The sequence below is a fragment of the Elephantulus edwardii genome, unplaced genomic scaffold (assembly GCF_000299155.1).
Source record: "Elephantulus edwardii isolate Elephantulus edwardi_28Jun2011 unplaced genomic scaffold, EleEdw1.0 scaffold00032, whole genome shotgun sequence".
Lineage (NCBI taxonomy): Eukaryota > Metazoa > Chordata > Mammalia > Macroscelidea > Macroscelididae > Elephantulus > Elephantulus edwardii.
The window spans coordinates 3,028,340-3,054,162 of NW_006399782.1; the positions used below are offsets into that span (position 1 = coordinate 3,028,340).

The following is a 25,823-nucleotide window of genomic DNA, read 5'->3' on the forward strand; positions in this document are numbered from 1 at the left end:
GGCAACTTGATGGCACATAACAACAACAAGATAAAGCCCTTAGCATGGTGCCAAGAACACAATAATAAACCCATAGTAATAGTAGAGATGGCGCAGGGTTTAGGGCTGTTGTACATAGGGTTGCTATGAGTCACAAGGGACTCGAAGGCACATAACAACAACAAGAACATTATTATATTATAATTTATACTAATATTTTATTACTAATATTATTTAAAAAGAAAAATTTGCTATTCTACATTATAATTTATGATATTATATTACTAATATTCTAGATAATACTATTCTTTTGAGTACTTAAGGTGTTCCTGGCACTATAGTAAGTGCTTTACATGCATTATCCTTTAAACTTTGACATGGCCCATTAACACAAGAATTATTACTAACCCTAAAAACCTGGTACAACTATTTCTCCTAACCCTGATAGAGCTCTGATAGCATAGCCCATCATAGGGAGTTGCACTGCTAACCCAAAGACCCAACCCCTCTGGCAGTTCAAGTCCAACAGAGACTGCTAGGAAGACAAGGTAGAGGCCATTCATCTCAGGTTCTCCTCCTTCTAATAAATATAAGGCAGAAGTGAGAACAAAGGACTTTAAGACCTTCACTCACCAACAAATACTTACTAAGCCGGAAAGCACACCCATCATCACTGAGTGAAGTTAGGATGTAAAAATACAGCAATGAGTGAAGGAGGTTCTGGGGGTCCAGGGCTCACTCTTAAAGAAGAAAACAGGCTTTAATGAATAAGTGCATCAGACTGGTGAGGAGTCTCGCACAGCATCCCCCACTGTCCCTCCTAGGTGGCACACAGACTGAGTAACCTGATCGTGCAAGCCTTTTCCAGGAACAGCATGGTGATGCAAAGGTAAATGGGGTGGGGCTGTCTCTGACTGAACCCCTGGTCTTTCCCTTTGCCCCCATCATTTTTCCTTACTGTCCACTGCCCTGCTCAGGTATTTCCCCACTTCAGCGTCAGACAGCTCCCTTCGCCACTGGCGAGTCATCTCTGAGTTCCAGTACCGCCCTGTGGGCCCTGTCATCGACTTCCTGAACAACCAGCTCATGGACGCTGTGGTGGAGGCCTTCTTACCTCAGGCCCTGCGGCTGCGGCGCAGTGATGAGCCCCGGAAAGATGTGGTCTTCTATCCCATCTCCAGAGGAGATGTGAGGAGCCTAGAGCTCGGTGAATACAGGAGTTAAACGGAGGGTGGGGGGAGCAGAGCCAGAGGAAGCTTGTCACAGATTTATCTTCAGCCCATAGCCCCTCTTCCTAGGAAACCCCACATGCAAACTGTTGCTGTGTACTGTGGAGTTAGAACCAATCCATAGCTGACCTTCCAGCGGGTTTTCAGAGGCAATAAATCACACAGGAATTTATGCAGCAGAGCAGCTGGTGGATTTGAACTGCATGTCTTTGTATTGGCAGTGGAACCTCTTACCACTAAGCCACCAGAGCACCCTACGGAGGGCCCCCTATAGTATGCAACAAATTTTACCTTTGCTGTTGTTGTTGTTGGGTTTGTAGATAAATTTACCCAACAGAATATTAGATTGAAGAGCAAGAGCACAAAATGCTACATGATCAATCCATGGGAGAAGAGTTTCATTGGACAATTATTCCAGTGAGGTCTTCCTAACTCTGCAAATTATTTTCTTCTCTTTATAGCATTGCAAATGATTTTCTTAAAATACTATATGCTGTTGTGTACCATAGAGTTGGAACTAACTCATAGCTCACCCTCCAGCAGGTTTTCAGAGGCAGTTAACATCATGGGAGAAGATTGGTCATCTCTCTCCTACAGAAAAACTGGTGGCCTTAACCCTTATGCCTTCAGAATTGCAGTGCAGTTTCTTGCCCGTAGGCCATCACAACTCCATAAAATACTGTTTATAAAAATAAACAGAGGAGTGCCCAATGCCTCTCTTCCCAGGTGGAGGATATTAAGTTGAAGGATTGAGGCCTGGCCTAGGAGCAGAGATAAACTTATGACCTTGCACAAGGCTCTTGCCTCAACAGCCTCATCTGGAAAATGTATTGTGATTTCAGAGGTTCTCAGCAATGACAGACCCTGAGTCTCCTCACACAGGGTTGAGGGTTGAGGTAAATGATTAAGCTGGCCTGAGAGGGGGAGGAAACCCACTACCATTGAGCAGATTCTTATTCTAATTGACTGGAACAGGACAGTGATCTTTCCAAATACAGCACAAGTTGCTGTCTTATTTTAATTCTAGGCCAAGCAAACGTTTCTAGACCCAAGTTAAGCCTTCCATCTTCAGTGGGCAACAATGTGAAATTTTTCAAAAGGTGTGTGTGTGTGTGTGTGTGTGTTTGGGGCAGTAAGGGTTAAGGAGAGAAAGTGTTAAAGAAACAACAAACCTACCTGCCGCACTATGTGTTTCTGTTGAAGAAAACTAGACAAATCCGCAATTGTTTCTATAAATATGTTTATTATAGAAAGTTTAGAAAACACATGTTAGCAAACAGAAGAGAGTGAGAGAATCCCGGATAAGCCTAGTGCCCAGAAACAACTCTATTTTGTATAATTCCTTCTGAACTTCCTTTTTTGCATGAGAGCCTTCACATATACAAGGGGATTTTTAAACAAAAAAAGGATCAAATTGTACTGTATGTTTGCCAATTTCTTCATTAGTTAAGTGTGAACAAACTACCTTATATAAAAAAACAAACAAAAATCCCCTTTTCTGTTGCGTCTATATTCCTACTTAATATTTTATAATGATGTTTTTATATATTTTATTATAATAATAGAAAAAGCCCAACTCATTGCCATGGAATCAGAGCAGACTCTGATTCTGGGTTTTCAGAGGCTGTAGTCACACTGGAGGAAATTGCCCATCTTTTTCTCTTGGAGTGATCGGTGAATTCAAACCACTGCCTTTGGGTTAGCAGCACAACTCTTAATCCATTAGGCCACCAGAGCTCCTTGTTATAATAATAGTTACTGTGTGTTGAGTGCTTGCTCTGATGGTGCAGTCTGTAGCATGTTGTGCTGCTAACCAATAGGCCTAGTGCTCTTTTTTGTTCTTATGTGCCTTTGAGTCAACTACAACTTATAGCCACTCTAAGCACAATAGCTCTGAATCATGCTTTATCCTTAGCCAATCTCTCTGTCTCCAACATACTTGTCCCTATTACCCCAGTTACTGTATTAATCTTTCTCATTCAGGGTCTTCCTCTCTTACACTGACCCTCCATCCTTCCAAACATGATGTCCTTCTCCAAGGACTGGTCTCTCCTGGAAATATGTCCTAAGTATGTGCGACAGAGTCTTAAAATCCTCGCCTCCAAGGAGCACCTTAGCTTCACCCTCTCCAGGACAGACCTAATTGTTCTCTTGGCAGTCCATAGTATATTCAAAACTCTTCTCCAGCACCACATCTAGTGAGTCTAATTCACCACAGCTCTTTAGGAGAAAGATGAGAAATTGTCTAGGCAGATTTATTCTCAAAAACCAGTGAAAAGTTGCTGTATGTCAAAAGTGAGTGGATTACTATGAGGTTTTGAGTTTGTATGCTGACCGTGTTTCGAGCACTATACCAGATACACTGGATATAGTCACTAAATTTCACAGCAAGGTAAGTACTATTATGGTTCTCTTTTAAAGATAAGGAAACTGAAAGAGCTAAAGAATTTTCCCACACACCACACAACCAGTTAGTTTTTGTGGTTTTTTTTTTAAATTTCATTTCCAAATAACCACAAACTCACTGCAGAAAATTCAGAAGCTACAAAAAGGAGCAATGCAAAAGAAAATCCAATCTTCCAAATAGTGAATTATTTTGATGTCTATGTTTTACAAGATTTTTTCCATAAATGTTTAAAAATTTTTTCTAGACCTTATAAACTGCTTTGGAGCCAAATGTTTCCTTTTATGTATCATAAATACTATTGTGTTTTTAATGCTGCTGCTGCTGCTGCTGCTGCTGCTGCTGCTGTTGTTGTTGTTACGTGCCATTGAGTCGCTTGCAACTCATAGCAACCCTATGTACAAGAGCCCTAAATGCTGCTCTCCTTTGCCAACCTCACTGTCTCTGACACACTCACTCCTACCACACCAATCACAGAATTGATCCATCTCATTGAAGGTCTTCCTCTCCTGTGCTGTCCCTCCACTCTCCCAAACATGATGTCTCTTTCCAAGGACCAGTCCCTTCTTGCAACATGCCCAAATTATGTCAGACAAAGCTTCAGAGTCTTTGACTCCAAGGAGCACTCTGGCTTCACCCTCTCCAGGACAAACCTGTTTGTTCTCCCAGCAGTCCATAGTATATTCAACATTCTTCTCCAGCACCACAGCTCAAAGACATCAATTCTCTTTCTATTGCTTATGTGATTGAGGCGGTGGGAGTGAGTATGTTGGAGACGGTGAGGTTGGCATAGGATAGAGCAGGGTTTAGGGCTCTTGTACATAGGGTCACTATGAGTCACAAGTGACTTGACAGCACAACGACAACAACAACAACATGTTGTAATATATTTAAATAATTTTAAAGTATTACAAAGAGGTCTGTCCTGGAGGTGAAACCAGGCTGCTCCTTGGAGGCAAGGATTTTGAGACTCCATTCCTCATATTTTGGGAATGTTGCCAGGAGGGACCAGTCTTTGGAGAGAGACATCATTCTTGGAAGGGTGAAAGGTAAGTGCAAGAGAAGAAGACCCTGGATGAAATGGATTGACTCGGTAACTGTGGCGGTGGGGGCAGGTATGTCAGAGATGGGGAAGTTACTCAGGACAGTGCAGGATTCAGAGCTATTATTCATAGGGTCACTATGAGTCATAGTCAGCACCATGGCACATAACAACTCTAATTCAAAAAAATATGCCCACAATGGATAAAAGGTTATACATTTATTCAGAGATGTGATCACACTATATTTTGTGACACCTCACTCTTTAATGTAGCACATGAATTAAATAATGCATTTTCTGTTGCATAATAAATGAGTTTTAATTCTGATATACATTTTAATGGCTTCAAAGCACATGTTTTTAACCAGATACTTTCTATACGATTGCACAATATTCCTTTAGTAAAGATATATGATAACTTGTTGGAGGGTTTTCTTTTTGTTTGTTTCTTTTGTTTGTTTGGGTTTTTTTTGGCTTGAAGTTGTTTTATTACTTTTTCAATTTCTTTTTTTAAATTAATTTTAATGAACGTTTACAGAGACTTAGGGTTTCCAGTCATTCTTTGTTGCCCTTTTCTCCCTTCCCACCGCCTCTCAGTAACTTGTTTAATGAGGCCATTCCTGCTAAATATTAACTTTCTCTTTCTCCCATCCTACTTTTTCTTCTTTTCCATCATAAACTATATTAATCAGGACACTTTTGTGCACTTTGAAATTATGCCTAAGCAAACCCCTGAACATGAGCTCTGGTGGCTTAGTGGTAAGGAGTGGCGCTGCCAACCCAAGGGTAAGCAGTTTGAATCCACCAGCTGCTCTGAGGGAGAAAGATGGACAATATTCTCTAGTGCAAGTTACTGCCTCTGAAAACCTGCTGGGGGGATGGGGGGTGGGGTGGGATGTAGCTATGAATTGATTCCAATTCAACAGTACACAACAATAGACCCCTGAAAATGGAATTATTTATTCAAAAGGTATTACTTTGGTGTTAGTCAATTGATTTCATTGTTGGCCTGTGTCTTGCCTGGCAGTGAATGTGAGCACGTTGGAGACTTACCTCAAATGTGAGGGCTACAAGGGCTACTCTCTGGTCTACAGCCCCCAGAAGGGCTTCTCCTGTGTGTCCCCGTGCAGTGAGGGATACTGTAATCACGGAGGCCAATGCCAGCACCTGCCTGAAGGGCCCCACTGCAGGTGAGTGGGGTCTGGGGCCAAGATACACACAGACAGCGTGGGGGAAGCCAAGCTAGTGAGAGGACAGTTCAAGGGGGCCAGGAATGCCATAAGACCTCACAGTATGTGAAAAGTAGGCAGAGTCTCTTTGTAATTGAGGAATAGCAATTAGAGAAATGGGGACATTGGGAAAGATGTGAATGCCAAAGAATGGCGCCTAACAACTGCAACAATTCTGGTGAGAACTATACAACCAGCTCACTGCTGTCAAGTCCATGCTGACTCCTGACTCCGAGAGACCCTGGTAGCGTAGAGGGATTAAGTGTTGGGCTTCTAACTAGAAAGTTTGCTCTCGAACTCACTGAGGGGAAAGATGACAGTCTGCCCGCTTTACAAACAATGAGGCATCTCTCCTGGTTCTATGGAGTTGCCATAAGGAGAGGCTCTATGAGAACTCTATCACCCCTGCCACCAGCTGCAGGGTGAATATTATTAGGAGAATTTTTAAGATAAGAAAAATGCAGCTTAGAGGTGATAATTAAGCTGTCGCAGGGCATAAGGAAGTTAAGTAGTAGGTTCTGACTTCCAAAACCAGAAACCTTTCCCTTCTGTCTAACCTTTTCCTCTAATTTTGATTCTTTCATGGGCACTTCGCTGTCTCCTTGCGGGAGAGGAATCAACAGACTTGTGTTAGTCAGTCAGGAGAGGTCAATCTGAAACTGGGACCCCAGTTTGTTCTTCACAGTCTTAGGGTCCCCAGGAGGGGAGTACAGTAACTCTGCAGGCATTAGCACTCCTGGACTCACTCGGATGCCTTGTCCAGTCTAGCCTGAGAGCGCAGCCTGAGTCTATCTACCATGTCCCCACTGCCAGCCCAGATATCACCAAGCCAGCTCTCCGGGGACCCAGCCAAGTCAGCTCTCCGGGGACACAAGGGTTTTTCTGAGGGCGGGACCAGGCCTCTGGGGCGGGGCCATCAGTTTGGGGGCGTGTCCGGCCGTCAGAGGCGGGGCCAGTAGTCTGAAGGGGAGGGCCCTCCTCTCGGGGGCAGGGCCGGGAACCTGACTGCAAGTGAACTTATGATCACGCCTTTAAGGCCCCCCCCTTTACTGCTTTGTCAGTGCCGCCACTCCAGTTTGTCCTCAGGCTGGTTCTGGCCTCTAGCTAGCACTTACAGATGGGTTGCCTCTCTGCACCATAGAAGGAGAGTTGGGGAGGTTTGAGGGCGGGACTACAGCTGCTGACTGAACCGCTCTCTGTCTGCAGCTGTGTGTCCTTCTCCATCTACACGTCCTGGGGGGATCGCTGTGAGCACTTGAGCATGAAACTAGGCGCCTTCTTCGGAATCCTGTTCGGGGCCTTGAGCCTCCTCCTGCTGCTGGGGGTCGTGGTGTTTGTGGTCTTGCACTTCAAAAACTGCTTCGGGATCCAGAACTCCTACCCCCTGCACTCAGAGAGCTGAAGCCTCGCCCCGCACGGGACTGCTGTGGCCTGGAATGAATACCTCAGGACCACCCCGTCCTCACCTTTATACCTCCATGTGGCCTTGTCTGGGAGAGACTGCAAAAGGGAAGATGACTGAAGGCGATTTTAGCAGGATTCTTCAAGGGGAATGAATGGTGGCAATCAAGACTCGGCCACATTGTCCCAACAATACACAGAGACCAGGAAGACATAGGAAATAAATGGATGGGTTCTTTTCACTGGCGCACGCACACACACTCAAACCGTACACACCACATTGCGAGGTGATGGCTCTAAGCTAAAAACCAAAATGTTTTTGCACACACTCTCTTACTTACTTCTAATTAAAAGCTATTTAACTAACATCTTTCCTTTTGTGTCATAGATTCCATCTGTGCTTTTCCTCCAGTGGTACAATATGGGGCAGTGTTTCGTGGAAGTCACTCTTAAGTCAGAACTGACTAGACAGCATCTAATAACCACATCTGGCAACTGAAGGGCCAATCTTAAGGCTCTCTCTCACCATCAGCAGGCACAAGGTGTGAGGATTAAGTTTTGGACAGGTGGCAGAGATGGTCCCCTGGCCAGGGCGCACTTGCTGGCTATAGTCCTGCTTCAGCCTTCCGTTATTTCATTTTGGGAGGCATCCATTTCCCCAGCCCTGACTTGCCAAAGCCTCTATATCGCCTTGTCACCTCACTTACATACACCACGAAGTCCGGCTCTTTGACGAGGAGGACAGAAATAGTTCCCATTTGAGGACTCCAAACTCTTTCCCCAGAATCTCCATTGCCTTGCTGATCCCTGTCTATCAGTTTCACACACACACACACACACTCACAGAAGAGTAAATATATCTTAGCTTTCCTTGTTCTAGTTGCTGTCCCCAATGCCTGTGTTACTTGGAAAATGGATTGAACCACTTTTTTAGCTCCCTTCCCAGAGACCAACTATAAAAACATGCCTCTCGCCTCATCTTTAGATCTGGGGTTTTCAGTTCTTGGAACAATTTTTCTATCTCCTCCGGGAGAAGAAGACTTTCAACAAGATGAATTTTCACAGTGACTATAATAATGGGGTTGAGTATGTTGCAAAGAGTGAAGATAATGAAGAAGAGGGCAAGGTTCTGGTTAGTTATTCACAGGGTCACTATGAGTTTTAGTTGATTCAGTGACACAGCAACAACCTGGGTCTCAAATAGAGTTTTCTGAGATTCTCCTCCACCTCACATTCCCACAGCCCCATTTTCTCCCAGTAATTTGATCAGCTTCCATGTCATCCCTCTCTTTCAGGAGGCAAGACATTTACTCTTGTCTATCTACCCTCCCATTGCCTTTAACTTAATTCTGACTAGAGATTATTCTCCATCAGGTTTCAAAGACTATACATCTTTACAACAGAACAAGGCCTCTCTCTTTCCTGTGGAGCAGCTGATAGATTGAAACACCGGCCTGCTGGTCCACAGTACAACATGCAGTGCAGCAATTACAGACTTAACTCACTCATGCTGTCAAGTGGGAACCAGTTCACAGCTGAATTTCAATTAAGTTTCTGAGGCAGTTGTTCACATGGGAAGAGGTTGTCCATCTTTCTCCTGCAGAGTCACTGGTGGATTTAAAACATCACCTTTGAATTAGCAGTACAATTCACTATGAACTATGCCAGCAGATCTCCCCTTACACAGAGTGGGATGGGAAACAAAGAATGGGTGGTCACATTACTCTTACTCCTCACATTTGACAGCACCAAGACAAGCATATGTGACAAGAACTTTGCAATGTGACTCAAGGTCAGGAAAGAAAAGACATTCCTATTAAAGAAGGTCCAAAAGTTATACTAGTATCAGTCTCATCCTAAGCCACAGGAGGCCTATCTCTTGGCAAGAGACTCATGTAGTGTAAGATATATGATTTTCCAAAACAACGATGAGATATCATCTCACCCCAGTAACAATAGCAAAATTTAATACAGCAGCAAACAACAAATTCTGGCGAGGTTGTGAAGAAACTGGAACCCTTATTCACTGTTGGTGGGAGTGTAAAATGGTGCAACCACTATGGAAAGCAGTATGTTGCTTTTTCAAAAAGATGGAAATAGAAATACCATTTGACCCAGCAATTCCACTACTGGGAATATACCCTAAAGAAACCAGAACTGCCACCCAAACAGATATGTGCACACACATGTTTATTGCTGCTTTGTTCACAATAGCAAAGAGATGGAAATAACCCAAATGCCCATAAACAAATGAATGGATAGAGAAGCTATGGTATATTCACACAATGGACTACTATGCAGCACTGAAAAACAAGGAACTCATGAAATACTATACAAAATAGGTGACCCTGGAGAACATTATGCTGAGTGAAATATCTCAGTCACAAAAGGACAAATGCTGCATGATATCACTGTTATAAAACAGTACTGACATGGGGGTTGGGGGAAGAGTAAGAGGGAATAAACAATGTACAATAATGAAAGATATTTTTTCAAAGAGAAATGTGAACTGGGGGCAGGGAGGAAAATTTGCAACAATGAATCCAAGGTCTCTGTAAACTTTCCTTAAAATCTGAATTCAAAAAAATAAAAGAGCTTTCCAAACTATTTAACATGAAAAAAGATATATAATTTTCCTAGGTACTGTGTGTCAGAGGGGGCCAAAAAACAAAAGCAAGATGGCAAGTAGGAAGTCAGATCACCCCAACCTAAAGTCCTTCGTCTTCTCATCCATCTCTGGATACTGTTCCCAGTGAGTCACAGAAACAGTGGGAAATGACAACATATCTGTGACCCATAGCTCATGCCACAGGCAGGGAGTTTGCCCAAAGATCAAGAAATATTTGGGGCATCCTTTTGCTAAGACAAAAAAAATTTAATTAATTTTCTGAAATCTAAATTTAAGGAAGAGTCCTATATTTTATCTCACAACCATACCTGAAAAGACTAAGAAACAGGGTGTTCAAAAGGAGGGGGAGGAAAGAAGGAAGGAAGGAGAGAGAGAAGAGAAAAAGAAAGAGAGAAAGAGAAAGAAAGAGGAAGGAAGGAAGGAAGGAAATCAGTGGGTTTGTGAAGCATTCCTCCCTGGCTGAGCGGGGAGGAGTGTCCTTGGAAGTGATATGGTTAGATCAAGGACGCAACTCTAGAAATTTCATCACTTCACACCCTAGTTGTATGTGGTTTAGGTTTTGTCACTTTGGTACCTACAATAAAGAATTTGCAAGTTCTTCAGAGGGCCAAGGTCTGTGTTTGCTTGGCATAGAGAGGGGAGCAGACAGGCTTCTGAGAGACCTCTGTGACACTAAGGAAGCAAAGGGCTGTCTGGGTTGATGCTTAGCCTGAGGTAGATTCCTCTGTCCACTCTTCCCTGATTTCAGAGGCACCTTCCAGAAACTCCCCAGAGGCCTGAGGTAAGCAGCTGAATGACTAGGATACTAGTAGAAAATAACTAGCATGATACACCAATTATATTTCTTGATATCTAGAGATGATGCCTACTTGTTAAATTTGGGGCACATTGTGAAATTAATTATCATTCACTGTTCTGCATTAAATCGGTGGTCAATCTCTCTTACAAGGAATAAAAGAGAAGCTTTTGTGAGAGTTTCTTGTCAGTAAAGTTCCGCCTCATGTTGTCCTCATCGTGGCCTCTAGTTTTTGCTTTCTCAGAGTGTGTGTTGAGTCACAGGTGATTTTAGACAAGCTATTTAGACCCACACCCACCTTTGTCTTTTAGAATCATGTGGCAGTTTCACCTCATAGACACAAGCCTCTAGAATCTTACATAACTGGTGAGTTTTTTTCTGAGTACTTCTGGTTCTTACTGGTTTGGTTGGTGGCATTACTATGTTAAATTTAGGCCTGCTCCAGTAATTCTCTCACACACAACACAGGGACACTTATATGAAAGTATAATTATACAGTTTAATTCCCAAATATTTCTGCAAAAATATTTTTCAATCTTTTGCATCAAATGATAATAATAATCAGCAGTGTATATACATGTATGTCTTATATGTGTTTGATTAAGATTAAATTATCCATTTGTTGTGGATTAAATTGTGTCCCCTGGAAAAAAAAATGTTGAAATTCTAACCCTTGGTACTTGTGAATGTGACCTTATTTGGGAACATGAAATCACCTTAAAATTAGTTCATACTGAATTAGGATGGGTCCTTATGTGACAGATGTGATGATGTTGTTGTTAGGTGTCATAGAAACCCTTTGAACTAAAGATCTGAACCCTGTTCTGTCCTGCACCATCCTCACACTTCCTGATACACAAGAGCCCATTGCAGCAGTCACTGTGTGACCACCTGGGTGAGGGTCTTCCTCTCCTTCACTGACCCTCCACCCTTCCCAACATCATGTCCTTCTCCAAGGAATAGCACCTCCTAGCAACACGCCCAAAGTATGTGAGGTGAAGCTTCATCATTCTTGCCTCCAAAGAGCACTCTAGCTGCACCATCTCCAAGACATATCTGTCTGTAATCCTGGCTGTGCATGGGATGTTCAGTACTCTTCTCCATCACCATAGCTCCAAGGCATCAATTCTTTTCCTGTCATCCTTATGGTGTATATCCTTATAGGAAGAGAAGACAGACATAGACACAAATGGAAGCCCTTTATGTGCAGGGACAAGCAAAGGTTGTGTTGGAGTAGGATTTTCAAAACCTGATTTTTCAGAAATATACCACCAAGTCCTTCTTCCAATAGGAACCTTGGTGACACAGAAGATTAAACATCAGATTTCTAACTGAAAGGTTGATGGTTTAAATCTACCAACCCATCCATTGGACAATGATAAAGTGGTCTGTTCCTGAAAGGACTTACAGCCTTGGAAACTCTAAGGATCAGTTTTACTCTGTTCTGTAAGGTCCTCATAGGACAGAATAGGCAGTGAGTTTGGATTGAGGTTTTGTTTCCTCCTGAAATTTCTGAGTAGACTCACATCACCAACCCTCAGGTTAGCAATACAAGTCAACTGTTTGCACTGCCCAAGGGCTCCAGATTTTAGATAATAAATCAAATTGTCCTCCTGACAACTCTACCCATTTATATTCATATTAGTGGCGCTGTATTCATATTAGCAATGTTTAAGGTAGCTCTGGTAGCCTGGAGGTAAGGAGTTGCACTGCCAACCCAAAGGCTGTGTTTCAAATTTACCAGCTCCTCTTAGGGAGAAAGATGGGCAATTTCCTCCTCCATGATTTACAGTTTCTAAAAAACCACTGGAGGGTCAGTTATGAGTTAGTTCCAACAAGAAGTAATGTTTGAGGGAGTCTGAGCATTTACTTGAACTTTACCCAAAGAATTAGGCCTTTCTGCACAGTGGAGTGGATGTAGGGGGTGGAGGGAGGGATTGCATAACAATGAAAGAGTTTTTCTTTCTTTTCAAGGAGAAGAGTGAATAGTGGGAAAGGGGGTGGGCAGGGAGAAAAGTGCAACAATTAATGACTGGAAACTTTCATTCAAATTAATTTTTTTAAAAAGAATTAGGCCTTTATTCCTAGTTCTGAAAAGTAAGCTCTAAAACCTTGGAATTTCTCCTATAATTAATGTGCTTTCAATAAGGTTTCCAGACCACACCTGAGGATGACAGTAATGGACCAGGGAGTCAGTGGACTGATTCAATAAATCATGCCTGTGTAATAAGACCCCATAAAGCTGTAAGCATGGAAACTCCTGGTTGGTGAATGACTTCAATGAATAAGAAAGGACAGTAGGTCTCTTTATGGGGTACAGATAAGCCCTACATTTGAAATTCTCCCAGACCTTGTCCCATGTGTCTCTTTAATTGTATCCTTTTTCTTATAATAAAACTATAATCATTAATTTAACACTTTCCATTAGTTATTCCATGTAAGTCATAGTAAGGGAGTAGTTAGAGCCAGGAGGTCAGAAGGCGGGGGGGGGGGGGACGACTAGGGCTCCTGAAATATTCTGAGGAGGTTCTCCAAATTTGTAACCAAAGAGTGTCATATGGACTCCGGAGCTGGTCGCTGGTGTCTGAGGTCTTGAGCCAGCTTGGCTCCTACAGAATCATGCTCATAACTGATGAGCTCTGACCTAGCTTTGTGTGGTTAGGAGCAGAGAAAGAGGTGCTGTGTGTGTAGCTGGTGTCAGAGCAAAGGTGGAATAGATAAAGGTCCACACCTAAACTAGGTGAGCATAAAGGAAAGAGATAGCTGAGAAGAGGCACAAAGTTCCTATACCATAAAATATTTTTTTTAAAGGAACAATCTCTGGACCATGCTGAATATAGTTTTAATGCAGGATGGACATATAAAACATCTCTCAAAAGGGAAACCAGATTGCTTTGTAGTTAAACACACATGTGTCGAAACAACTATGAGACATCATCTCACTCCAGTAACAATAGCAAAATTCAACAGAGCAGCAAACAACAAAAGCTGGTGAGGTTGCGGAGAAACTGCAACCCTTATTCACTGTTGGTGGGAGTGTAAAATGGTGCAACCACTGTGGAAGGTGTAAAATGGTGCAACCACTGTGGAAGACAGTATGGAGCTTTCTCAAAATGTCGGAAATAGAAATACCATTAGACCCAGAAATTCCACTAATGGAAAATTACCCAAAAGAAATCACAGCTGTCACCAAAAATAGATATATGCACACCCATGTTTATTGCATCTTTGTTCACAATGGCAAAGAGATGGAAACAAACCAAGTGCCCATCAACAAATGAATAGATAGAGAAGCTGTGGTATATTCACACAATGGAATACTATGCAGCACTGAAAAACAAGGAATTCATGAAAATATTATACAAAATGGGTGATGCTGGAGGACATTATGCTGAGCAAAATATCTCAGTCACAAAAGGACAAATACTGCATAATGCCACTGTTATAAAACAGGACTGACATGGGAGTGAGGGGGGAATCTAAAAAAAGAGGGGATAAATAATGTACACTGCATTGAAACATATGAGGGAAACAACTATTTAAAAGGAATATATGATTAGGTATTGTTTGCATGATAATACTCCAGAATAAGAGTTGTATAGCAAACTGGACTGTGGGTGGGGTGTGGAGAGGAAAATGTGCGACAATGAATGAATGGAAATCCAAGTTCTCTATAAACTTTACTTAAAAATATAAAAAAAATTTAGTAACAACAGAAAAAATAGACATTCTACCCCCCCCCTCATAAAACACCAAAACATCTACACACATATGCGGCAAAGGAAGCCCAAGAATGCCTCTGGGGATGAGGAGTAAAAATACACACACACACACACACACACACACACACACACCCCAATCACAAACACACCACATACACACAGAGGCATGTGTAAGCCAGGGCCCACTGTCATCTGTAAGATAAGGGGCTTGAAGCAGCTGAGCATGAAGAAGGTCGTCGCACATCTTGGCATAGCTGAGTCTGTTGGTGAGGGCCCCAGCCATTGGCAGCACTGTCCCCATTTGGACACATGGGTCATCCTTGAGTGCTGTGGTTGCTCCTTAGCTCATGCTGACGCGCAGCAGGGAGACTGGGATGGGAAGCATGTGAGCACGCAGCGTATGGCGGATCTGAAAGGCAAAGGGAGCCGGGTGGTTCTCCATTCAGTTCGTCTGCCCCGGAAACACACCGTGCGGAGGGAGCAGGTGTGTGCGGAGGACTGCAACTCGACCTGACCTTCTCTTGTGCCGAAAACGTGATGTCACACACAGTATGTCACTTGCACCTCACAGCAACCTCGGTGAGGCAGCTTTTATCAACGTCATTTTATAACAAAAGAAAATAATAGGGATCGACTAGCCCCAGGTCACATAGCCAGGAATTAGAATTCATACTCAGCTCTATCTGGCTACAAAGGTCTTTTTGGTCTGACTTCTGCACCGATACTAACGGTTCATTCCCAACCAGAACCGACAACCTACACCTTCATGGCGTACTTTCTGACTGTCAGCTGTCTGACCTGCTTCTGATATCCCTGCTTCTGATCCCAGAATAGACACCTCAGATTGCACATTCAAGTCCAGTCTCGCTCTTCAACTAGGGCTTATTCTTGTTACCACATTATCATGTAAGTGGCATTTGCCATTTATTTGGCTGTCTCACAGCAAAATCCATACTATCCTAAGTCTGGGAAGTTCCCAGATAGTCCCACTTGCCATCTCCTGGCGGTAGAGTCTGAGCACAAGAACTGGTCTGGGTTCAGTCTATTGACAGTGACAGCCATCTGTAGTCTTAGGTTCAGACGTCATGGTGCCCATGGACTGAGGCAGCATCCAGTGGCCACACTGATCACCAAGAGTAACTGTTCCCTAATCAAGATGTTCCCAGTGACTAGTCCCAAAGCAATCTGGGTTTCTCCTCAGGCATTCCATTGATTCTATGCACTCTTGTAACCTGCAACAAATCTTTTTTTTTCTTACTACAAGTCTTACTCTTTTGCCTGCAACAAAAGGTCGCACCAGCAATGGATATGTTCTGCTTCTGTATGATGAACGCACACACTAATCTCTCGAGGCTGCCACCAAGATCCCACCCCAGCATATAGTCAGCCAAAACTCCCTTCAGGTTCACCTTACAAGGAATTATATCAGACTAGAATGTTCCTGAGCCATATGGAATCCAAAGTCTGCAGGAGGTACTAGGCACAAGCTTAAGGTCTAGACAGGGCACACTACCAGCTATAAGGTGGTCCACACAGACTGTACAGTGGGGCCCATCATAGAATCCAGACATTTCCCACATCATGTTCCCTCTCCTGTTTTGTAGACTAGAGGAATATACCTGAGGGAAGCTGGAGCCATGACCCTTGCTCTTGAGGTACCCATTATAACATTGCAAAGAATCATATGAACCCCAAAAGGTCCTGACCCCAGAATTCTCCCATAGGAAAACTCTGTCCAAAGCTCTGAGTTTAGGAGAATTTTCTCTATTTGTACAAATATACCCCAATCTTTGTGTCCACGTATGATTGAGTTGTGGTTTGTTTATTTGTTTGTTTTTAATTTTTGTTGTTGTTGCCCAGTATCTCTATTTCCTTTGAGACTGTCCTTCCCATCCCACATTCAGACTGTCAATCATGGTGGACCCAGCAGATTCCTGATATGATGTACAGGTCTTTAAAGAGACAAGTGACTTCCTCAGCTGAGGTTGCTAAGCTGAAAGTTTGTGAATCCAAGATTGTCACAGCCACCTTTCCTTACACGTGGAAGGAAGCTGCTCAAAGAGGCAGAGAAGAGCTAAGAGAGGGCGAGAGGGGGAAAATCCTTTTGGTCATGTGTGGGCTGCTGGATCCAGCCATAAGTGATGCTGGAAAACCAGGAATAGATTTCTCAGTCAACAGCTTTCTTTTTCTATATAAACTACAATGAGTTGGGCTTCTGTCACCTGCAACCAATAGTCTTTCCCCATTTCTCCATTAATATCCCCTGAAAATGAGAATTTTCTAGGGCCTGTGGAAGTTGGGACCTGGGACAATTTTCTTTAGATTCAGAAAAGAAGAATTAAGAACTCAGAAAAAGAAAGCAATAAAGTCAGGCAGGCAGCCTCACTTTAGCACCTAATACTCCATAAGAAACAAGACCCTCACTTAAATGTTGCTTTTCTCTACCCTGAACATCTTATCCTGGAATCTTCTATAACTGCTCACATTCCACTGCTTGCCTCACCTAGAAAGCGCCCACTCACCTGCCTTATCAGTCTCTCTGTCACCCGAGGGTCAGTGAGATCTTCTGGGGAGACCACACTCAGCCGCAGGAGGAGGAAGCCTCCATCCTCATCTGTAAATTGAGAACGGCAGGAAGATGAAGATGCAGTTTAGTCTGTTTCATAATCAAGATGTGCATTGCACTACCCCCACACACACATCCTTGTGTGCACACTAGTGTGTCTGCGTGTCCATGTTCACTGGAAAGGTTACATTTTACTCATTGCACAAAGAGCCAGAATTCTGTGAAGGAAATGATAGCTAAAAGCATCACCCATACTTAAAGAACAGATATGCTTTAGCACTGATGATGAAGCTTCATCTCACATACTTTGGGCATGTTGCTAGGAGACATTATTCCCCAGAGAGGGACATCATGCTTGGGAAGGTGGAGGGACAGTGAAGGAGTGGAAGACTCTCAACTAGATGGATTGACACAGTGACTGCAGCAATGGGCTTAAGTGTGTCCGAGATTGTGAGGATGGCACAGGACAGGACAGGGTTCAGATCTCTTGTACACAGGGTCACTATGAGTTGTACTCAACTCGACAACACCTAACAACAACATATTTAAAGATGTCAAAAGGACAGCGTGGGGAATGGGATACGGAAGTCCTGGTGGGGCCTGTGGGAGAGGATCAGCCAGGGAAAGTGCCTCTGAAGGGGTTCCCTAAGGGAACTACTTCAGGATAAATCCTTGGGGAATACAGAGGTCTTCTGACTCATCTTTACTGGCTTAGTAACTCAGTAAGAATTTTTTTTACTTGATTTCTAATCTACTTGTCTTTATTTGCCCCTTGTTGCCACCTCTTCCTATCAGAATACTATATACTAATGCAACAATGACATTTTTATTACTTTCCCATACCGATAATAACACTCATAGGAGAGAAATACACTGTTTAGAGTAGCACTGTTTATGATAATAAAATATGACATACAGCCTAAAATAAGAAACCATCTGCATTTCCGTTGACTTGCTCATTGCTGTTTAGTGAGAACTGACTCATAGCTGACCCCCCAGTGAATGTTCAGAGGCTGTAAGTTGCATGGGAGGAGATTGTCCATCTTTTTTTCCCTGTGGAACTGCTGGTGAGTTTGAACCACGGGAGAAGGCACAGCCTTTGGGTTACCAGTGCAGCTTCCTACCCACCGCACCGCCAGCGCTCTTGAATGTGTGTGTGCTCACAGAAAACTAGAAAACAGCTACAGACTGGACGAGAGTCGAGTAGACCAAGCAAGGTCTGACGAGGAACTTCCTTACTAAGCACTGCATCATCTCAGAAGTGGAGCTTTAAACTCCAAAACTTAGCCCAGTCTTCTCAAGTTCCTGTTTGTGATACCAATCCTGTAACATACAACCTGTGACCCCAGCTTTCTTGGGGTCCCATCTTTTCAGCAGTAACTCTGGCCAGATGCCCATATACTGCCCCTCTGTGTAGCTGTGACACAGACTTCAGAACATGAGGGCCATGCCTGTCAAATAAAATGTGGGGCCTTAGCTGATATATTTACTCAATAGTTAACTTTGTAGGAGGGCAGAGCTAGAAAGGACTTCGGTGCTCATTCAAAGCAAGTGCAGATGGGAAAACTGAAGTCCAAAGAAAGATATGTGTCTACAGTCATTTAGACTGCTAAGGGCAGAGACAAAGTCTCGAACTACTTTCCCAGACAAAGCCCGTACTCTTTCCACATGCAATGCTGACTCTGTTTATTACTGATTTGGGCAAGAATCCCCAGGAGATCATGAGAGGTGATATTGGAGAGATGGCTCAGAATAGGTCCAGGATTTTTCCTTTCTCCCTAATTCTTAAGCGTATGGACATTCCCAAGACTCTAAACTTCAGGTCCCCAAAGACCACATGTGGGGGAGCCACTCACCTGCAGCGCCTCTTGTGGTCAGCTGTGTCTGGGCAGTGGAGGGCACAGCTGTCGGAGGCTTCCTTCTGGTTGTGCTGGTGCTCATCAGGGGCCCTGAGGAGGCTGTGGTCTTACTCATAGTGATGTTTGCTCTTTGGCTACTGTTGGCTGTAATCAAATGGACAGAAGGAACAGGGTCCCTGCTGGTGGAGAAGGTTCTACCAGTTGCACTGTCTGTGGTGAAAGTTTCTGAAGATGTAGAATTCTTGATGGTGACTACTTCTGAGGGGCTATTCATTGTTGCTGAGAATGTCAGTGGAGCAGGAACTTTGCTCATTGTTGATTCCGCTTCTGTGGAGACTGTGACTGTTTCTGAGACCTCAATGTGACTACTTGTTCCAACATAGAAGGATAAAGTTTCTTCCCAGGACTGAGTGCTGCTAACTGGCACCAGAGGGCTGTTGTGGGTAGAGGCCTTGATGGGTGTTTCTCTGTCTGTCATGTCTTTGGTGATTAGTGGGACATCACCTGTGGTCCCAGGTGTGCCTGACCTGACTGGTGTTTCTGTGTCTGTCGTGTCCTTGGTGGTTAGTAGGACATCACCTGTGGTCCCAGGTGTGCCTGATTCTGTGGTGCTGAAAGTTGACATGGTCTCATTAGAGGCTGTGGTGTCAGTGATGTGTGCTGATTCCATGGAATCCGGAGAGGCTGATATCTCAGGGGTGGGCAGGGCCGCTACTCCTCTGGTGGGGCTGTGGTTTGTTCCTGAGGGCCCAGGCACAGTAGCACTTGTATCTGTTTCTGTGACGCTGCTATTGGTAACCTCAACGCCCGTAATGGTGTAGGCCTCCCACACTTTAAAAGGATCCATGCTACCAGGTTCCAGGGCTGACGAGGTGGTGATGTCAGAGGAGGCCCTGCTCTCTGAGGTCAGACTCTCAGCTTCTGCAGAGGTGTGAGCCAACACCGAGATGTCAGCTGTGACCATCTTTACCTCTTCAGTGCTTTCATCAGTGCAAAGGGAATCAAAGATGAATTTGGTGAGCTTGCTGCCTGTAACAGCTGTGGCCATTTCAGATATTGCCATGCTGTCACTAGTGGCAGATGTCTCCAAAGAGTTGGTGACCACAACCTTGAACTGGTAAGGTATGGTTTTTGTCAGGGCAAGGGTCTCTGTTTCAGGGAAAGTGCTCCTGGTGTCTCTGGTCCTAGTGGTGCCAGTGAGAACAAAGGTTCCAATAGAGGTCTCAGTTCTTCTATGTTGAGTTTCTAGAGGGAGGTGGCCTGAGATCTCAGGGACATCGGTGTTCCGGGAGACTCCCTCTGAGCTTGTCCTCACCCCTGCTGTCACAGCAGACGTTTCTGCATGGTATGTTCTTACCAGCGGATCTAATCTGCTGGTGCTGGGACCTGCATTTGGGGAGATTGACTCTGAATCAATGGATAACTTCACACCTACTCTTGCCTTTATGCCCTGGGCACCACTGGGAGGAAGGCAGGGAAGGAGAATTGGTTTTATCCCAGTTTTTACCTTTATAAACAGTAAGGAGAGAGACAAGATAGGGATCAGTCTCCTGTGGCAGACACAGAACTGGCATTGCCTTGACTGATGTCATCTGAAGCCCAGATGTCTCACTTAAAGTCCCAGTATCCTGCCTGATTACTGGGGCTGCAGGCAGTCAGAGGTAATGTATGCAGCTAGAGTCCACATGTAAATTGAAAAACAAGGAACTCATGAAATATTATACAAAATGGATGTCCCTAGAGGATGTTAAGCTGAGTGAAACATCTCCATCACAAAAGGACAAACACTGCATGGTGCCACTGTTGTAAAACAGAACTGACATCAGGGTGGGGGGAGACTGAGAAAGATGGGATAAATTATGTATACGCATTGAAACAGATGAGGGATAGAACTGTTTAAAAGGGATATGTGATTAGGTATTATTGTCATGACAGGAGTCCAGAACAAAGGCTGCATAGTGAAGTGGACCTGGGGGGAGGGATTGTAAAACAATGAAGGAATTTTTCTTTTACTTTTCAAAGAGAAGAGTGAGTTGGGGGGCGGAGAGGTGGACAGGGAGAAAAGTACAACAATGAATGAATGGAAATCCAAAGTCTCTGTAAACTTTTGTTAAAATTAACAAAAAAAATAATAACTATTTAAAAAAGTAAAACCTTTAGCATATCAGAAAGGCCTGCGGTTTTGACTTTCGAGTAGCTGAAGCCTCTGACCACTGACCTTCCCTCATGTGTCTCCTTACTTTTCCAGAAGCCCTGTGGCATGCTTCCTGATGCAAAATATACTCACACTTCCTAAACCCACGGCTACCAAAGCCCACCTCTCACTTCTACAGCTCTAGAATGTTCCAGACCCATGGTTCCTTTCTCAAATCAAACATGAGGACTAGAAGAGTGGAAAATGTGGGCCTTTGGAACCTTGGTTTGAGCCCTCTTTCTGCTGTTTGCTGGGTGACCTTGGGCAACTTTCTTCCCTGTAAATCTGCACTTTCTCATCTGTAACATTCAACTTCCTGTTGTTGTTGGGCCAGAAACATCCCAGCTCATGTGACCCAGGTGCTAGGGTTGAACTGCTGCACAGATTTTCTTGGTTGTAATCTTCATGGAAACCATTCACCAGGCCTTTATCTTCCAGACTCCTGGCTGTGTTTAAACACCAACTTTCAGATGAACAGATGATTACAAACTACTTACACCACCAGATACCTTAAATGGAGCTTAAAAACACAATCCACTGCTGTGGAGCCAATTCTGACTCATGGTAACCCTCCAACGGGTTTCTGAGGATGTAAATCTCTACAGGGGCCACTGCCCATCTTTTTCCCTCTGAGCAGCCAGTTAATTCAAACTGCCAACCTTGGTTCACAGGACAACATGTGATGTATTATATCACCCTTACCATGGAGACTGTGAAAATCAAATTGATTGTTAAATATCTAGTACAAACCTACCATATTGTAGGTGCTTGCAGGAGATATTGTGGTCCAGTGGCTAGAAGTGCGTGTGTGTGTGTGTGTGTGTGTGTGTGTGTGTGTGTGTGTGTTGTGTACTAAAATCAAACCCTGACTTTGTGCATGAGTTTCTTAATCCTCATAAGCCTCAGTCACCCTCATATTTAAAAGTGGGGCTAAAAATAGTTCCTTTATCATTGAGTTGATGGGAAGATGAGAAGGGTGATAATAGTTCCTATCAATGAAAGATCAATGCTAGTCCCCTTCCTCCATAAACTCCTTAATCTATAATCTATAGCAGTCAGATCTTTCAATTACAAACAATAACAACTCTGTTTTGAAGGAAATTCAAGTTAGAAAATAAACTTGGAGGAATTTGACTTCCGTGAAGCCAGTTTTTGGCTTTAAGAATTAATCAGCCAGGTTGTGTCACCACCAGCCAACCATACACTCAGGCATACTCAATCACCTCACCGATTAAAATCCCACCAGTACGCAGACAAATCTACCAGGACCCATTCAATAGCACACATTTCAATATATTGCAGTGATGATACACGCATAAATTGACACACAGTGCAATTTGAAAAACCTTTACCAACAATAAAAAGTCTTCATCTTTTTATAGACTTACAGTTAATTATAATTAGCTTAGGAGAATGTGCTCTGACCCACAGAGGCTGCCCATACTGAAACTCATAGCCAGAGCCCCACCAGGAAGGAAGACCATGGCTTCCCTCTCTCCTCCTTACCTGCAGAGCACCTGGGGATCCCAACTTCCCAAGAGAGGAATAAAAAGGACAGAGCCAGGCACCTGAGGATGCCCATCCCAGCTGGGGTGCCAGTCGCCATGCCTGGCAGACCTGCCCGCTGCCCTCACTGCTCTTTTCCTGCTTCCTCAACCCAGGGAGGAGGGGCGGGCTGCCTAGCTGGGTGTGACTGTGTGGTTTCAGGATGCAGCCAGGTGATCACAAATGCACAGGCTGAGAGCTGGCAGGTAGAGCTTCAAGTTAGGGCTCTCAGCCATGCTGACCCTCTTATGCCCCCTCCTCATGTAACAGCCCTTCTCTGAAGTTTGGTTTAAAAATATGGATAGAATCACTTCCTTGGTGTCATTCACTCCTTTCGTCCCACAGCTGAGGAAGCCATGGAAGATGGTGGCTCAGTTCCACACTCTCACTCATGCTTTTGTTGTACCTGGGACTCAGGCTTCTAGTTTATCAGGTAGACCAGAGTTTTGTTTTGGATGCTGGATCTTACCAGTTCTATAATTATAGAACCTTTCTGAACCTCAGCTTCTTTATAAGAATTGTGTACAAAGGGAGCTCTGGTGGCCTAGTGACAAAAAGCTGCACTGTAATCTCAGAGGTATGCGGTTTAAATCCACCAGATGCTCTGCTGGAGAAGGAGGGACAATTTCCTCCTGTACCAGTCAGATCTGATTTGACAGAACACACAAAAAAATAATACATTTTTTAATTATTATTAATTTTAATAGACATTTACAGAGGTTTTGGATTTCCATTCATTCATTTCCGCACTTTTCTCCCTGCCCACCCCTCCCCACCAGCTCGCTTCCCCCTCCGAACAGAAAAAAAAAATTCCTTCATTAGTATACAATTCCCACAGTAAATTTAAAAAAAAAAAGAATTGTATGCAGCAGCTAAGCTCTTACACAGTATCGCTTACATAGCTGGTGTTCATAAAAAATATAGAGACCTTACCAACTCACACACTATTGTTAAATCAGTTTCAACATTGGCAAGCCTCCAGCAAGGTCTGTAAATATTTATCAGTAGAGATGGTCTGTTTTTGTCCTGTGGAGTAGCTGGTGGATTTGAACTGCAAACCTCTTGGCTGGTAGCCTGATATATCACAGACTACACTTCCAGGGCTCCTTCAATATATGCAATGTAGTTGATGTTAGGTGCTGTTGAGTCAAGTACAACTCATAAACACCCTATGAACAACAGATCTGAACCCTGTCCTACCTTGTGCCAACCTTACAATTTGTGACCCACTTGAGCTCATTGTTACATTCACTGTGTCAGTCCACCTGGTGAGGGTCTTCCCCTCCTTCACCATTCCTCTACCTTTCTAAGCATGATGTCCTTCTCCAAGGAACAGCCTCTCCTGGTATGTGAGACAAAGCTTCACCATCCATGCTTCCAAGGTGCACTCTGGCTTCAACTTCTCCAAGACATATCTGTCTGTTCTTTTGGCAGTCCATGGGATAGCCAACACTCTTCTTCAACACCACAGTTCAAAGGCATCAATATATCCCTTAGGCTTTCAATAAATGAATAAGGAAATAGGAGAGTCCACTCCAAACCTCAAACAATAAAGAGAAGGAAGTGTCCACTGAGGTTTTGGGTGACAGCTCCTCAATGTGGGAGCATGACTCTGATCTCTAGTTCCTTCCATCTCCAACACCTTGGGTGTCTGTGTCTATCTAGGCTGAGGAACTGGCATGGCGATGGTGAAGGAGAGAGTGAAAAGAAGGGAAAGAAGAAGTACACTGGACTGAGCTTCAGGGCCTGGGAGGAGGGGCATGCAAGAGGAATGACTTAGAGAAGCCGAAGGGAGTAGACCATGAGCATAGCAAGGTAATTGCTGCATGTCTTTGCAGGAATCCCTAGAAAAGACTCTTACGCCTTCAAGGTGCCAGGGCCATGAGCTATTACAGCTATCCTTGGTGTCCAGAAAGACACTGTGGGAATTTTAGGGCAAAAGTTTTGTGATGAAAGCAGCTCTGGTTTAGAGGGACACATATTGAATCAGGGTCTTGGAATTATAATATCGTAGGACTAGGAGAAACATTGACATTGGATCAGTAGATGCAGATTCTATTTCCAGCCCTACGCTTATCCATATTCTGGAAACCGCATGATCTTTTTTTGTAAAAAAAAAGAAAAAAGTTCATTTTATAGTGGTTTGCATAAAAAATTCATATACAATGTGTTTGACACTTTCTTTCATTCACTTTGTATTTCATACAATCATGCCCACACATTGTGGTGTTTTGTTTTGTTTTTTCTTACAATTCACACACATTGTGTTTTTAAAAATCAATCACCATTGATCTATGCCCACCATTACTCTGTCTTTTCAGGTTCCTGTCAGATCTTTTCCATTTTCTTTAGAACTGCATGATCTTGAGCAAGTCACCTGCTCTCTCTGGGCCTCAATCATATGAGCACTCTCCAGTGTGAGATTCTGTGTTGGTCTCCATATGAGTATGGATGTGTTGTTGCACTGGCTCCCGCATTGGGATAAAAGATCAAAGGAGGAGGTCCACATTCCAGAATGTGAAACAAAGGAGTCATGCTAGAAGTTGAGAGGAAGTTCATCTGGGGCATAACCAGGACTTGGGGTTGGGGATCTAGTGTTCCAATTCTAACCTCATCATTAATCTATAGAATACTCTTGATTCATTGAGTCTTTCCCATCCACCCACTCAACTTCAAGTTTTTCATTTTATAAAAACTAGAAGGGATTTCCAATGAAGGTTAGGGTAGGGAGAGGAGACAAAAGTTCACATCAGTGACTTGATTTTTTAAAACCTTGTCTTAACACATGATTCAGTGTAAAGCTCCCCCTAGAAAAGGTGGGGGAGAAAGTCCGCAAGAATGCAGCTCTTTTCTGTTTTCCTTCCCATCTGTGATTTATGAGGCCCAGCCCAGCTGATGAGCAGCTTCCTCATTCCAGGGATAGGTGGGTCCCTAGATTTAAGACTTAATCTATAGACCAAGTATTCAAAGTGGAGTTTAGCACCCACCAGGAACTCTCCCCTACATCCCCTCCCTGTCCTCATTCTATATGTTGTTGTTGATTGACATAGAGTTGAGCATGACTCATAGGGACCCTATATGAACAAAAGGCCTGAAGCCTGTCTACAACTATCAACATTTATCAAAGTTCATGACGTTTCCAGAGGCATGTTGTTTAGGAAGGGTATGCCACTCCTGCTTCATAGATAGATAGATAGATAGATAGATAGATAGATAGATAGATAGATA

At 43.6% G+C, this 25,823-nt stretch overlaps 2 protein-coding genes across 2 annotated transcripts in view; one reads left to right on the forward strand and one right to left on the reverse strand.

Annotated features, from left to right (window-relative positions):
* Positions 1–7,285, forward strand: part of MUC4 (mucin 4, cell surface associated) — a 70,740-nt gene extending 63,455 nt beyond the window's left edge. Inside the window, exons 24-27 of the mRNA XM_006884295.1 lie at positions 804–868; positions 957–1,186; positions 5,682–5,844; positions 7,090–7,285. Coding sequence (XP_006884357.1) covers positions 804–868; positions 957–1,186; positions 5,682–5,844; positions 7,090–7,285 — 654 coding nt within the window. The remainder of the gene's footprint in view (positions 1–803; positions 869–956; positions 1,187–5,681; positions 5,845–7,089) is intronic.
* Positions 7,286–14,771: 7,486 nt separating this feature from the next.
* Positions 14,772–19,919, reverse strand: LOC102864952 (mucin-20-like). The gene is made up of 3 exons (XM_006884296.1): positions 18,854–19,919; positions 16,954–17,045; positions 14,772–14,840 (listed from the first exon to the last, which is right to left on the reverse strand). Exons 1-3 carry the CDS (start codon positions 19,917–19,919, stop codon positions 14,772–14,774), a joined length of 1,227 nt encoding a protein of 408 aa, XP_006884358.1.
* Between the last annotated feature and the right edge of the window lie 5,904 nt (positions 19,920–25,823).

Excerpts from the sequence above, each read along its gene's own strand:
- LOC102864952 (XM_006884296.1), bottom strand. The coding sequence starts at position 19,919 with ATGGCAATATCTGAAATGGCCACAGCTGTTACAGGCAGCAAGCTCACC. Across the intron at positions 17,046-18,853 it reads GACCACAAGAGGCGCTGCAG|ATGAGGATGGAGGCTTCCTC; the intron begins GTGAGTGGCTCC and ends CTCAATTTACAG. Across the intron at positions 14,841-16,953 it reads CAGAGAGACTGATAAGGCAG|ATCCGCCATACGCTGCGTGC; the intron begins GTGAGTGGGCGC and ends TTTGCCTTTCAG.